At 33.0% G+C, this 15,577-nt stretch overlaps 1 protein-coding gene across 1 annotated transcript in view; it reads left to right on the top strand.

Annotated features, from left to right (window-relative positions):
* The window catches only part of mwh (multiple wing hairs), a 122,659-nt gene that overhangs the window by 96,621 nt on the left and 10,461 nt on the right, over positions 1–15,577 (top strand). The window contains exon 3 of the mRNA XM_068775759.1: positions 7,143–7,206. Within this exon, the coding sequence (XP_068631860.1) occupies positions 7,143–7,206 (64 nt within the window). The remainder of the gene's footprint in view (positions 1–7,142; positions 7,207–15,577) is intronic.

Genomic DNA, 15,577 nt, shown 5'->3' with positions numbered 1-15,577 from the left:
GTATATGACCTCAATTGCGGAACTGTCAGTTTTAACACCAAGACATCTTTAGATACGTAGCTTATTGTTATAGTCTTCCAATGATGCAAGAGTAAATAAATAAAACAATATAATAACAAAATAAATTCCGTACAATATTTAAGTACGAAATACACCACACAGACACCCGCTGCATGGTAAAGGCCTCCCCCAAGTATATTTATGCAGGAATATACCATAATTGTCACACACACCACAGGCGGGTTGGAGATCGCATAGTGTTATAGTACGCACAGGATGCTGCTGCCAATTCTGTTGAAACTTGTTTATGAGCAATGGTATTCCTATATAATAAATGCACATGTGTGAATTATACAAGGCTACATCACAGGAATCAAACCCACGACTCTACAGCTGGACTACCGCCTCACGTTTTTTTTTTGTTGTTTTGTTTGACGTCAAATGTTTGACATTCAGAGACAGGTCAGGTAGTTTAATTTGTGGTTTATATAAAAAAGAGTATTGATTTTACTACTTCCATGTGCTTTACAAAAATCTAAAATGGAAATAAACGAAATGGTAGAGTTTTCCTTGACTTTTCGGCTCAGTAACATTTGGCTAATTATGTATTTTTAAAGAGTGTTTTTAATTAGCGAACTAGGTAGTAAAACTACTTTTCCACTAAAACACCGTTACTACCACAGCTACCTTCAGGAAACTTGTTTGTGGAGAGTGGCAATCTTAAAAAAATGTTTGCACAAAATGTGAACTATATTAGATTGTATCCTGGGAATCAAGCTACGATCGCAAATCTCAATCCTCAACCGCTTGACTACCATTACTTATTATTATTTAAATGTATTACAGTAAATAAACATATATAAATTAAAATTAAATAATATTTATACATAAAACTTTATTTCTCTTTCCGTTTGTTTTGCTATAATATTCATCCATTAATTCATCTTTTTTTTTATAAATTTTCTAAAGCTTTGTAAAATTTTAAACATAGAATATATGTTTAGTTAGAAATTGTTTTTTTTTTAAATCGGGCGACCGGTGTTTAATTTTTTATAAAATTAAAAAAAAAGTTTATTCAAAAAATAATATTTTTATAAATAGAAAGAACAACGTATGACGCTTAAAAATAATTAATTTTTAATTACAGTGAGTAATATAAAATTATTTAATTAATTTTCCTTTGACGTTGATTTATGGGACAACCATTTACAAGAAGTGTGTGAATGTGACAAAACTATAATCAAACTAGCCTTTATACTCTTGTGCAGTCTTACTATCGTCGATTTAATAAAGACATTTACTTTTATAACATATATTATTCGACGGAGCATAGCGTAGTCGTGACTGAAAAATATAATAAAGAAAATTCATCGAAATCACGACACGACTCGAACGTGATCGGCCAAGCCATGGGGACAGTCACCTCAGCGGTTATTTCTATAATAACATCACAAAAGCCAATTACAGTGAAAACATTTTCTCGTTTAATTAACGCTAAGGTTTAGCGGGTGGATGTAGCATGGAGTATAAATACGATTTATAATGTATACTGTATAAAATTTCGTCTCGAACGAAATAGCAGCGACAACGTCATTGATAGCGTCCGAATTCAAATCGGCGTTCGAATTTTAACTCGAAAAAAAAAGTTTAATCAAAAAAGTTTTGTTGCTGTTGTGGCCAATAGTGGCGTTCTCACGTAATCGCTACAGGTATTAATCACCTCTGTATATTAGTTTAATGCTTCACTAATGCAATAAAAAAATGTAAAATAAAAATTTACAAAAGAATCAATTTTTAGTTGTCTTTTCTCAGATCAGCATACGTTTCAATCACTTAAAGCTTTGAATCAAGTTGAACATAACTGAAATCCCGTCAACTGAAACGTTGATAGTTATTTTTTGAAAAAGGTTCACTACTAAAAGGTGATTTCCACTGAAAAGCCTATTTTACCTTCGCCATGCAGTCGCACTTAAGTATTATTATGTTCGATATTTAAAATTACAGGAATGAAATGTGATTTTGAAATTCAAATAAAGAATAGAAACAACTATTGAGCTCTTCGCATAAAATCATTCATCTGATGAACTGTTCTTATCACTGTAATGTTCCATCTTCATCATCAATTTATCCATAGGACATCCTCTATTGGACAAAGGCCAATGTCTTTCGACGACCTTTATAAGGAAAACTGTTGAAATGGAAATGGAAAAAGGTGCTATTAAAAATTAAGTATATAGGACGAGATATTTCGTACTTTTCCGAACGCTGCACATTTAAGTTGGATTCGACGATTGATTTATTCACAAAGCTGGAGTTAGTTTCTTAGTAACTTTACTGTTATATAATATAACGTTATTTATGGTTAGCAGATAGCTTACACAGCCATTGTATTGTCTAACCTATCACTGCAGCAGCTAATACACTACCGCGAAATAGGGCAATAGACAGCTAACGAAATGAACCCGATAATAAATCGCATGGACCCGGCGCGTAGCTTGCTGTAGGTCACGTTATAACGGCACCTGTGCTATTGCGCGAAAATTAGCTTAGCACACCGTTCGTTCTCACACAGCTTTATGTGAAATTAACGTTATTTATGAATTAAGAGCTATTTCATAACACACAGAGCTGTTAATTATCTTTTATTGCTAACGCTATAATTGTTTCTGCTATAACCATATCGTTTATGTGACTATGAATAACTGCTATTTTTTAAATGATTTCAGATTTTTTTATTCTTTATGGGCAAAGCATTTGACATCTGTCTCTGTGTGTCTAGAAAATTATACATTCTTTACTTATAGAATTCAAACTTTATCTGCCTAAGGTACGTTTCGGTCTTTTCATTCAGACTTCGGTTTTTTCTTAATCTATAAAACTTATAAGTGTTAAGCTAGAGGTTTAAGATAGCGAATCGCAATTAATTAGTACGAAGCTCAGGAAACACATATTCTATTTTATGCATTCATTTGTTTATACTATTTATGGCATCCGTCACATATAAAGCACACAAGCACATACAAGCGGTCGCCACTTATGTACGTCATATGACGAATGCTAGAAGAGCTTGTAATAAAATGGGTAGGTAAATAAATGTCACTTTTACAAGCATTCTTAATACGTTCGAGGGGAATGTTAAAATGATCGACGATCCAAAAGTGCGGTAAAATACCAACTTCAATATGGATATTTGGTACCTAATAGATCCAGGCGTTACTTTGCGGAAGTCCATCCTAAGTAAGAAAAGGAGTAATATACTACTTCCGCTAAGTAGCAGTAGTCGTGCAATGAAGCGCACCGCCCGCGAGCCCGCTGATAAATGCGCATGCTGCAAACAATGCGAATTACACAACTACCACCGTTAAATCACACAACACGTGTTTCACCCCTCCACGGGGCATCCTCAGGAGTAATGTTACACCAATTAGTGCCAAACACCGAGTGAAAACATTACTCATTTTATGACTACTGCTACATAGCGGAAGTAGCTATATATTAGTCCTTTTCTTACTATCGATATTTTGAATTTAAATTTTTGTGGAATTAATACAAAAAAAAAGAAATTTTAACAAAAGATATCTTTTAATAATCTTATATTATCTGTTAAGTATTGAAGGAAACTAATTTATATTTAATTAATTAATGCAAAAACATGTTAATGCATTTTGTTTCGGACGTCGACGGAAATTGTTCGACATTAATCTCGGCCCCATATCGCGGCGGCAAAGCGGCATTCGATTTTATCGTGTGCGACTTTCCCATGTTCACTCGACAGTCATCAATACAGAAATATACACAGCCGATGAGGGATACCGTATGATGAAATATAAAACAAATACAAAGTATTTCTAGGACACGACTATGCGACATTTTATCGAATGGTTTCAGAATTTTATTATCAGGTAATAGCCCCTTCCAATAGACATAAGAATTTTACTTATATATATATACATATATATATTAAAAATAGAGGATATCCATAGTATATTTACAAGACACTGAAATACTGGATATACTGCAGTTTCGACTGCAAAAAGTCTAATTCGTTCATAATAAACGGTAGCAGATTTTTAAATGAAATTCCGCAAAACATTATCATTTGAAAATTTCAAGGCGCATATTAAAATTAAATTGTCGGAAATTGACGGCTTGTTATCCAATAAACGAATATTTAAATGAGAAGTATCCTTGGCAATCATGTCGCTTGATTACTCTGATTTCAGGCTATATCTTGTAAAGTGTATATGTATAAATCTGTATTGTTAAACTTTATTAAAAGATGTGTTGTTGTGGAGTTTCGTCCTGCTTCTTTTGAAGCAAAATATAATATAAATAAAAGAGATTAAAAAAAGTTGACAATCATAAAAGTTATCTTAAAAGTTCCAATGTTGAATAAATTAATTTTATCTTTTACCTTTAAAGAATAGTTATACGTTTAAAGTTTTAAATGAATGAATTTATATGTAAATGTAATGGTCATTTGTTTAAAATGAATCTATGGTACCCTTTCTAAAAATCATTTCTTTCGAAAATAATAAACAACACATAATACAGTGAGAAAAAATGTTTTCAAAATTCGAAATATTTTCCAGCAGATTTTGTACTGCTAGAATTTATTGACCTGATGAAATAAAGTTCCAGACTGATCACTTTATGCAGGTTGATTAGAAATAGATATAAAAGCTTTAAAGGTTTTTACTGACAAATTTGTTATACATTTTGCACAAACATGACACGATCACCCTGTTTAACTACTTCCTCGTGGCTTCCTTTAAGAACATCTGCAACTTTCATTTTAAATAAAGAGCATTGTTTTTAAACTAAAAACAAAAGAATGCTACGTTCTAACTATATATAGAGAAATAATAAAATACTTGATAAGGGAATTGACTTTTGTCAATACAGATGAGATCTTACATTAACTGATCGACCTATTTCTGGTTTATATATTAAAAATGCAGAGCTATGGTAGCCCAGCGGTGGAGGACTGAGATTTACGGATCGTAGATAGCAGGTTCGATTTTCGGTAATCGTGTATAATTCACACACTGTGCATGAATTATATAAGATTGCTATTGCTCAAAAATAGGTTTCATGAATATGGACAACAGCATCTTCTTCGAACCATAATACCACACTGCAATCGCCAACACGTTTGCCAAGCGTGGCGATTATAGTATATCCCCCCCTTTATATCTTTGGGGGAGGCCTGTAAGGTACAGGGGTACAGTATGAATGCCCCCGATAAAAAGTGCAGAAAAATATTACCACGGTAAATCGATGCAAGCTAATACAAATTGCAGGGTACAAAATAAGACGCATTCATTTCACACGCTCCTGTTTTCATATCCGACCCACTGCCTTGAATAAAATTCAAAACTTTCTACTTCTTATATGCAGTCTTGTTCATTAACAAAGAGATCGCGTTAATAAAAGAAATAAACTACATATATGGTACAATAAGCAAAGAATAAACACTGATGATTATATAAACGATCTTCCTTGAGTACATTCAGATGGTGGCCACATCACTAAGTTTTTAAATCAGAATAAATTGACAAAAAAGTGAAAATATTATAAATAAGTCAGTTTTAGAATTTACGACTTTCATCTATTTTTGCGTAATAATTATTAAAATATTAAGATAAAGTTTAAATTCATTTATTCAAAATTAGAACCTTTAACAGAACTCATATTGATCGTCAACTTTTTTTATTCTATGCGATCATTCTACACACTGCGATTACCAACCCACCTGTTAAGTTTGGCGATTATGGTATATCCCCATAGATATCTTTAGTTGACGCCTGTGCCTTACAGTGAGTGTCTATAGGCTGCAACTAAGGCGACTCAACAGGATTCTGTTTAAAAGTTAGGACTTAATGTCCTTGGCGCTGAGAAATGATTTATTATAGAGTATAAATAAGCCATAAGGAAGGAGAGTGAAATTTTTCGTTGATATATTCTGAACTATTTATAATATTATTAAATCTATTTAACACAGTTATTGCGTGTTTGAAAACTGTCTAAAAAATTGTAAAAGATGTAATAAAACGAAATAAGACTTGAGAAAAACTGTACAAGCAAATAAAAAATTGTAAACAAAAGAATATCTAAAGCAAAATTTTGAAAAAAAAGTAAAATTAATATATTGTAAACCTAAGGAATTAGGTGACGAAAGAAAGGAATCGAAAAAGAGGGAAATGGAATGAAAGAGAGACAAGACAAACGAAAAGTGGAAAGTAAGAAAAATAATGAACGAACTTAAGATGAATAGATGTAGAGTGCGGAAATAAAATAAGACGTGAAAAACAAATATTAAACAGAAAGAAATTACCTTGTCCTTCCACAAGATAGGGGGAAAAGAGACCTTTAATAACAGAGCCATTATAAAAAAAACTGCGGATTAGCAGGAGAGTTTCAGCTAGTGCCTTGGGAGGTCATACAGACCCTAAGAGAACTTTTTTTCGTTACGACTTCAGGTTATATTTACCCACAGACACGGTTTTTTTTTTTGGCCCCCGCTATTGGGAGCCTCTCGTACCCCTGTTTTGTTTGGGACAGGGACTTTATTTACAAATAATTTTTTCATGGTTTTATCTTTATTCTGCACTCACTTTCATTGTTCTCAATTACTTTTATTCTTTCCTTTTATCCTTCACAATATTTTGCAATTTCTTTTTTTTGTTCTTTCATTCCTTCTTGCTTTCATCGCCTTCCTTTTCTCATCTTTTTTACTCTTAGGTGGCTGGGTACAATTTTATTTCTAATCTTTTATGACACTGTTGATTTAAAATAACTGTCTATAAATAGCGTATTGTAATATCAATAAATGATATTGCTACTGCATTCAGAGTAGAGTACGCTGTTTTTCTCTACGCACACGACGCAAGGTATTCGTAGGTCAATATGACCGCGTGGAACAGTAAACTTGTTAAAGGGATCTATTATAGAGAGACAAAATAGTGAAAAAATATGGCAAATAATATATTAACATAATAATAGCAATATAATACAGTAATATCTTTAATTGTCAGACTTTATAAATAAAATATGTTACATTATAGAAATATAGTAAATATAGTATTTAATTTGTAATATTTTGATATATACATGTATATTTTGGTTGTATATTGTTACAGTGAGCTGACGCTGTTGGAAGGCATGGCTAACTGCAGCAGCTGGAGTGAAGAACCAGTCGCAAAGGTATAGAACCTACATTTGCATTTTATTTCTTTTTTTATAAAAACACATGTTTATAATACAATATAAGTGACAGTATTAGCTGTCATTCTAAAAAAAAATTCTGGTAATAATATTACGAAATGTGTAAAGTAGGAATATCATTTTAATTAATATCAATATAATTAATATCATATTATCGTGCAATGAAATGTAAGTGCAAACACCGAGTTGGCACTAATCGGTGTAACATCTCCTGAAGATGCCCCGTGGAGGGGTGAAACACGTGTAATTCGCATTGTTTGCCGCATGCGCATTTATCAGCGGGCTGGAGGGCGGTGCACTTCATTGCACGACTACTGCTCCATAGCGGAAGTAGCTATATATTAGTCCTTTTCTTACTTAGGATAGACTACCGCAAAGTAACGCTTATTTCTATATTTCTACGAAATATATATTTCTAGAAGTAGCCTCACATCTAAAATAATATTTCGGTATTTAAAAAATACTTCCAACATAAGACACTTTCAAAGAATCTTCTTTTCGACTAACTATGTTACACATTTTTAAAAGATCCGAGCGTTCCGGCAGTCCAACTCTGTGAAATAGAAGCTTGAATATTATTTGATTAAATTGAAAGTATAAAAAAAAAATTAACAAAATAACTAAATAAAATAACTAAATTTTTTTTCCTATTTTATTTTAATTATAAGAATTGTTCTAAAATAAAAGTAGGCTATGTTACTGCTTATTACATCAATTACCTACCAATATGTGTCGTCAAAATCGGTTCAGCTATATCAAAGATTAGCCTGAACAGACAGAGAAAAAATTAAAACAATATAAATTTGGCCTTTGTACCGTATATATTTTCATATGCATGGAGTCTTCTTCTTCTTGAAGTGCCTCTCCAACTAGTGGAGGTTGGCTATCAGCTTCCTGCTCTCTTCCTTATTTTTGTTTCTGCGTAATAGCTCAGCAGCGCTGGCGATTCCGGTCCACTCTCTAATGTTACGAAGCCACGACTTCTTTCTCCTACCAACCTTCCTTTTACCAGCGACCTTACCCATCATGATAAGTTGAAGGAGATTGTAACGTTGGTGTCGAAGAACGTGTGATGCATGGAGTAAAAACGGTTATTTTAATATAGCAAACAGAGATCGCAATTTCATTTGTTTATGTAGATTACATACATTTATTATACTGTTCTTGTTTCCAAAGGATGGGCAGCAGCGCCCTCTTCGTTTCATAATACTACACTGCGATCGCCAACCCGCCTGCCAAGCAAGGCGATATATCCTCCCCCAAAAATATCTATGCAGTGGGCGTTTATGGGCTAAAATTGTTATCATTTTCTTGATAATTCTATATAATTTGATAAATAATTTAAGATTCTGGTTAATTAATAGCAATTCAAGATTTTTTTCACGATAACATGATTTTTTGACATAACACGAACATTGAAAGGTAACTCGGATACATTTATCAAGAATCACAAAGAATCTTTCAAATAGCCGCATGTAGTTCGCTAACTGAACTAAATATTTTCTCCTCCCCTCCTCTTTCTCTTGTAAGTTTTTGGTGGCACTATAGTTATGACGACAAATAAAATCAGTTCATTAGGCGAGCAAGTACAATCGCGAACACAAATCGAAAAACTTGTAAACATTTAAAGTTAAAAGTAAATTACAATGAGAATGCATGTTGAAACAATGTAAGAAATCCGGCAAAGAAATCGAGAGCGTGCGACCAATTCATTAAGTTCATACTGTAGCCGAGTTGCGTCAAAAATTCGACGCAGTACCGAAAGTTTGCGTAAAATGACACGGCATTTTAATGCATTAATTTCCGATAATTTCGTTCCAGATTTGTCATGTAACAAACACATAGACACGACTTACTCGGTTGGTTACAGATGAAAAAGCTTTAAACGAGATAATTTAACATCGATTTCAAATCGTCCTGTTTAATATATCACTCAGAAATATGTACCATTAATAATTTCGATTGTAATGCAACAGACCAATAACTTTAAGTTTTACAAATTCTATGGGCACAGATAATAAAAAATAATAAATTCTTTTTATTACTATATTATATCATTACGCTATAAATTATTTCAAAAACCATTTATTTTTGTTATGGTGTGCCATACAGTAATTGAACGCTAAAGTGATTCCTTCAAAGCCTTTATACCTAAAACCGAATACATTGCTTATTAACCGATATCTATCGAAAGGACACTAGTAAGTTTTTACGATCATATAAAAATAGGAACTGGTGGATAAGTCTGTGCTGCACATCATTGCCGGCTGTCCTGTCTTCGGAGGACTCCATTCTGATTCCAAGATCTAGACGAGGAAGAGGATCGAAGAAAACTGCCTCCCTTTCCTCATGAGCAACGACAAATATAGCCTATATTCCAAGAAATCTCCAAAAATGTAATACAATATACAATAGAAAAGAATAATATTTAGAACTAAATCAAAAAGGGACAAGGAAGATCCCAAGCTAGTCGTGAATAAAGCAATATAAGTTTAGTAAATAAAGAAGTTATAAAACAGCTATAATTTAATTAAAAAAAAAACTAGAAATAAAAATTACAACAAACAGTAAAATATAATAAAATGGAAAAAATTAAGTTAAAACTAATGTAGCAAAATGTGGTCTAGGAATGAAGATGAGGTAAGAAAAATGAGGCATGGGAGACGATTTAAATGTGGAAAAAAAATAGTGGTTATGAAGCACAGAAAGAAATTCTAATATAAGAGATAGTCAAGAATGAATGTGAAGCAAAAAAAAATATTTTCCCAAGTTGTGACGTGCCTATCCCACACATAATAGTGGAAAACGATAGGTCCCAAAAAGGGGAGACAAGAAAGAGGAACTGGGTATAGTTCTCGGGTATTTTTCTACGACGCTATGGACCATGCACCCACGTGGTTATTCTATTAAATATTTAAACTAAAATATTAAACTCTAATAATAATAAACTTTTCTATATTTTAAATTTTTAATTTATTTAATAATGTCTGCTCATCATTCCAAATTTAAAATATTATTAAACGTTTTAAATTTAGAATGGTATTTAGTAAGCAGTGATAGTTCAGCGGTGGAGAACTAAGACTACGATCGTAGGTCGCTGGGTTCCAAGGATGCAATCTTAGATTTATGTATTGACACTACTCAGAAACGAGTTTCAAGAGTATTGCGAGTAGTGTCCCCTGCGTACCATAATATCACACTGCGATCGCCAATACTCCTGCCAACGTGGCGATTATGGTATATCTCCCTATGTATATCTGTGGGAAAGACCTATGCCTCGCAGACTTATGTGGGGCTAAAACGACAACAAATTTAGAATTAGCTGAAGCTCAATCTTATAAAGCATTAACTAAATGAAATAATAAATGCTAAACCAAAGCGGATATAAAAACCTAGTGTAGTAACACATCGCTACTGTTCCCCGCGTATTATTATTAACCTGCTATTTCCACTCGCGTCCATTCAAACAGGTTGTACTTAGAACCGATAAGCTTACAACCATGCATAATTGCATGCTTATAAACAAACTTACCTATACTTAGATCAACTATCGACTTATGACAGGATTACGTATACTGTTTCTTCTACAACAGATAGCTTTTTATTTATGATTGCTTTTTTATAATACCCTTCATATTTTTCAGTGCGTTTGTTAATAAAAAAATAAATTCTTGTTCCATTTTTTATATTAAATACACACAATTTATTACATCTCTTGATGACAATTTTAAGTTCACGGACCTTTCAGATCCGAGAACTCAGATCGGATGAAGCTGTAAAAGCTCCTAAAGCTAACAGCATCAACTTCAATCGAGAATAAGTAAGTCGATGACGTCAAGTTGAATCTATTTTCTGTGTGGTATATAAATGCATCTGACTTGAGAAGAATTGCCAATAGAAATTTATCGGGGCTGTCCATAGTTTTTATAAAATAGAGCCTGTAGGAGAACACGTAATATCCAAGGCTGTTAACCCCTTAGCAAACGATCTTTGGCGTTTGTTTTAATCTAGCAATGAAAGATTTCTAAATACCGTCGGAGATACCGGAGAGCATAGTTTACAATTGTACCCGATTGAAACATATTTTGCCTATTTGATGTAATTGATGTCGTGCTGCTAGCCGGTCTAAGCTTTGTACAGCTTCATCGAAATTGAGCCCGTGGAAACAGAGGTCCACGGACTAAACATTTTACGTTGAGGATAGTACCTCAGTTACGACGAAGACGTCTACACGCGGAGAACTATAACTGTTTAGGTGTATAGTGTAATGAGTGCTGTGTTGAGTATATAGCACGAAGCGAGGACTACTCGGCGGTCAGGAGAGACACGGGTCTCTCCGGAATTAAAACATATCAATATTTTGGTAAGTTACGTTGCCGGCTGCATTCAAACGATGGCGTGATGTAAATTACAAGTAGCGCCATCTAGTTTTAAATAAGTGAAATTAATATTTTTTGTTTTGACTTATTTGGGTAAGAATTATATATTTTAAAATTTTAATACCACTATTTTTTTTTCACTATTATTATACGGAATTCAGATAAATTTTAATTTTTAAACCTATTTAAAAGTTGGGGAATGCAATAAATTGATTTAATTTATACATGGTGATAGTTGTAGGTGTAAAAGGTTAATATGGGCGAAGGCATAGCTTATAAAGCTATAAAAATTTTACACTTATTTACATTCACCATGTATAAAGTGATCACTGTGAAATATTATGATTTTTTTTCTTTGGAATTAGACAGGTTATTACATTCAAGCAATATAAAGTCTACAAGGACAGATGGTAAACAATAATTCGTTTTAATATGTGGTAATCGCTTTTTCTTTTATTAACGCTTTTTATTATTCTGTTACCATTACGTTATTTGTTATTTTTGTAAACATTGACACTTAGATATGGTGTACTATACATTGATTGTCAGCAAATGATCTATACCAGAGTTCCCCAAACTTTTTTTGTGTCGTAGACCCCTTGCCATGTTTTTCCGTGTTGGTAGACCCCCTACTTACCTGATATTGATTTCCTATAAATTTCTCCTTCCTGTAAGTTTTTACAAGTTCAGAATGTATTGCGACCACAAAGCGAATACCAACATCCTATAACTTACACAATTTTATAAACATATATAATACATTTTTTACTTCATAGGTACTTTTATAAATAATGTAAATGTTTTCATATTATAAGATAGTATGATGTAAGTAAATAGGTGCTATCAGTGTATGTGTTGAGATCCACTATCGTGGACCCCCATTTCCATTTCATGGACCCCCAAATTTTTTTTCGCTGACGTAGACCCCTTGCAGGTTGTCATAGACCCCTAGGGGTCATTATAGACCACTTTGGGAATCATAGATCAATACATTATATTCCCACAAATATTTTACACCTGTAACTAATCATCCAGTATAAAAATTAATATTTTAAAATGGATCATCTATTATCAAATCATAGACGAATAGCATTAGATACGGAAGCAATTAACAAAGCATCACAACAAATAAGATTACAATCCACCTTTCTCTTTAATACACTTGCGGTGTCTGACATCTTAAACAGTTATGACATGTAACGGCTAGGTCTATGACGACTTATCCCACTGTTGTATCAAATTGATAACATCTGGTTGCTAAAACACAATAGCCTTTATTACAGACGTAAAAAATTATATAAGCGCTGTTTACTAGTTTACATATACAGTTTATGTGCGCGTACATAATGGAAGTGCTGTGCCCATGGAACGATACCCTCCATTCAGAATCCTACGACCATCTTGTGTATGGATATCTTACGTTGCATGAACATCATTATAAAAAGATAAAGATAAGATATAGATTAATGCATGAAATAAATAAGCTAAAATTAAAATTACATTTTAATACTAGAAATTATTTACAAATAAAAGTATAATTAATATAGTATTATCGATAGAAAAGATATATCCTCTGTGCTCTTTATAGCGGCCACAAACTCCAAATGGTCCAAGAATTATTTAAGGCTTGCTAGGAGGCTTACTTTGAGTCGACCTCTTCTCACCCAAACCCTCTAATACGAAGTGCTTTTCGCTACCTCCCAAGTTACTGAGCAGTAAAGGCTAAGAGACGTCCCAATGACGAACACCTCACGCCCGTCGCAGGGTTCCTACAGAACACGCACCACACCACACCCGCTGCTGACATTGACAACACTGCAACCACTGCACCTGCAACACTCCGCACAGGACATCGCGTCATTCATAATAAAACAAAACACTACTCACCACAACACAACACCTGTTCTTACGGGACGTATGCTTGTTCCCTAACCGTGAACAGCGTGGGCGAACTGCAGTTGGATCCGGATCCCTCCTTGGCTCGCCTGTAGTCCACGCCGCCGTCCCAAGTCGCATATACACTGCACAACTCTACTCGAGTAGAGCGGTTTACTACGAGCAAACGTCATCGTGCAACTGGAATGCGTCTGTCCAGGTTCTGTTTTATTTTTAAGTTTACGGAACCTTCTGCTCCGTGAACTCCAAGTTCCGATGAAGCTGTATAAGCCTCCGGGTTAACAGCGTCAACTTTTACCGAAACCAAGCCCTGTGCCCGCAGACACTAGTAGTAGACATCTTACGACTGAAATGGTGATGATTATGATGAAACATAGATAATGGAGACAGCGAAACAAACAGAAGAATTCCATAAAAAACCCAATATAGTGTAGTAATAACAATTATTCTTGTGAATCGAAGCATTTCAAATGAAACGCCTAAACTAAAGTCAGATGGGGGATACGGATGGACTTCACGCACCGTTGCACCCTAATCACACTTCCGTTCGTTTACCTTGATAAAAAGCACATTCTTCGCGTTGCGTCTAATTCGTAATTAATGTTGTTAAGTAACTATTTTCTAACATACAGAGGAAAATATTTTTAATTACAACTAAAAGTTATTTTTCGTCATAAAAGATGTGATTAAAAAAGAATATTATCGTTGTAAATTACACCAGGCTTATACTCGTACATTTCTATGGTACTAAATCGGTTGATTCATAATGAAACGAAATATAATTATATTTATTTCTTCGAAAAACTTTTTGTTAAAAAATATTTAACTTCAGACAATTGATGTACACGTGAAAGCTATAAGAAGTTTATATAAATACAATAATATACACTAGTACAAAAAAGATTTTTTTGTTCTTACAAAGACCGTGACTAGAGGAATACGGGGCATGAATTGCAGATTTTCTATAAACATTAATATTGACCTAGTAAATGACGCTTGAGCACCGGTAATGACGAAGACTTGCGATAGTAAAACACGGGTTAGATTCCCGGAATACAGTCTGATATATAATTCACAATTCTTTAATTATATAGGATTGTACTTCGAAATTTGAAAAAAAAAATTTCCGAGGTATTTCAAACAGATTTGTTATGTTATGAAATAAAATATACCTAAGCAATGAGGTTGTAGTATTTATGATGAGATTTAAATCCGTCACGAGTTGAAAAATGATCCTCATTTATGTAAATTATACGAGACGAACTGATAACAATATATATACGTGTACATATATTTATTTATATATAAAATTTTGAATATGCATCTAAAATCTTTTTCTTCTATCTAAAAATTATTATTGAAACTAACAGTAATTACTCAGGTTCATAAGATGAAAGACAAAAGAATCCATTTTGATAGAAGAGGAATGAAATCGAGCCTCCTTTTAATAGCAACATTAGAGTTAAAATAAGACCTAGTGCTGTAAACATTTTTGTACAAATTATATAAGAGATAATATTATAATTCTATTGTTGTTATATTGACCTTCATTTAATAACTTCTAAATTTTACAACTAACGTTTTCTATCTTTTCTTTCGTATATTTATACATGTACTAAAATAAAACATCGTAAGCTTTTAAAATCTAATTTGAATGCATAGTAAAATATACAAGTCGCTATTGTTGAGTTTGCCATTTATTCACACAATAAACTATTTGAAATTTGATGATGAATCCGCATTTCCTTTTCCCAGTGGTCATATAACAAATTTTATTGTAACGTAATATGTTCTCTTGAAGATGAAATGATTATTGTCTGTAAAAAACAAAGCGAAAGATATAATTTTTAAAAATAAGGAAATGTTTACGATTATAAAACGCATTGTTTAATTATGAAAAGATGTGTGTTGTTGTCCAAAGTACATGCCCAAAATCAGGATAGACAAATCAGGGAAGGACTATAAGAAAAATTATGATTTTTCTATATAAAAATACACACTAAAGTTTAAAACTTTTATCGTGTATCATTACCAACCTATTAAACAGTCAGGATGAAGTCTTTTTAGATCAAGGC

Source organism: Battus philenor, unplaced genomic scaffold, assembly GCF_028537555.1.
Source record: "Battus philenor isolate CCGP_79_NKW_IND1 unplaced genomic scaffold, ilBatPhil1.0.hap1 SCAF_9, whole genome shotgun sequence".
NCBI classification, from domain to species: domain Eukaryota; kingdom Metazoa; phylum Arthropoda; class Insecta; order Lepidoptera; family Papilionidae; genus Battus; species Battus philenor.
Note: the sequence above shows the minus strand (reverse complement) of the source record. Positions and strands in the feature narration are given on the sequence as shown.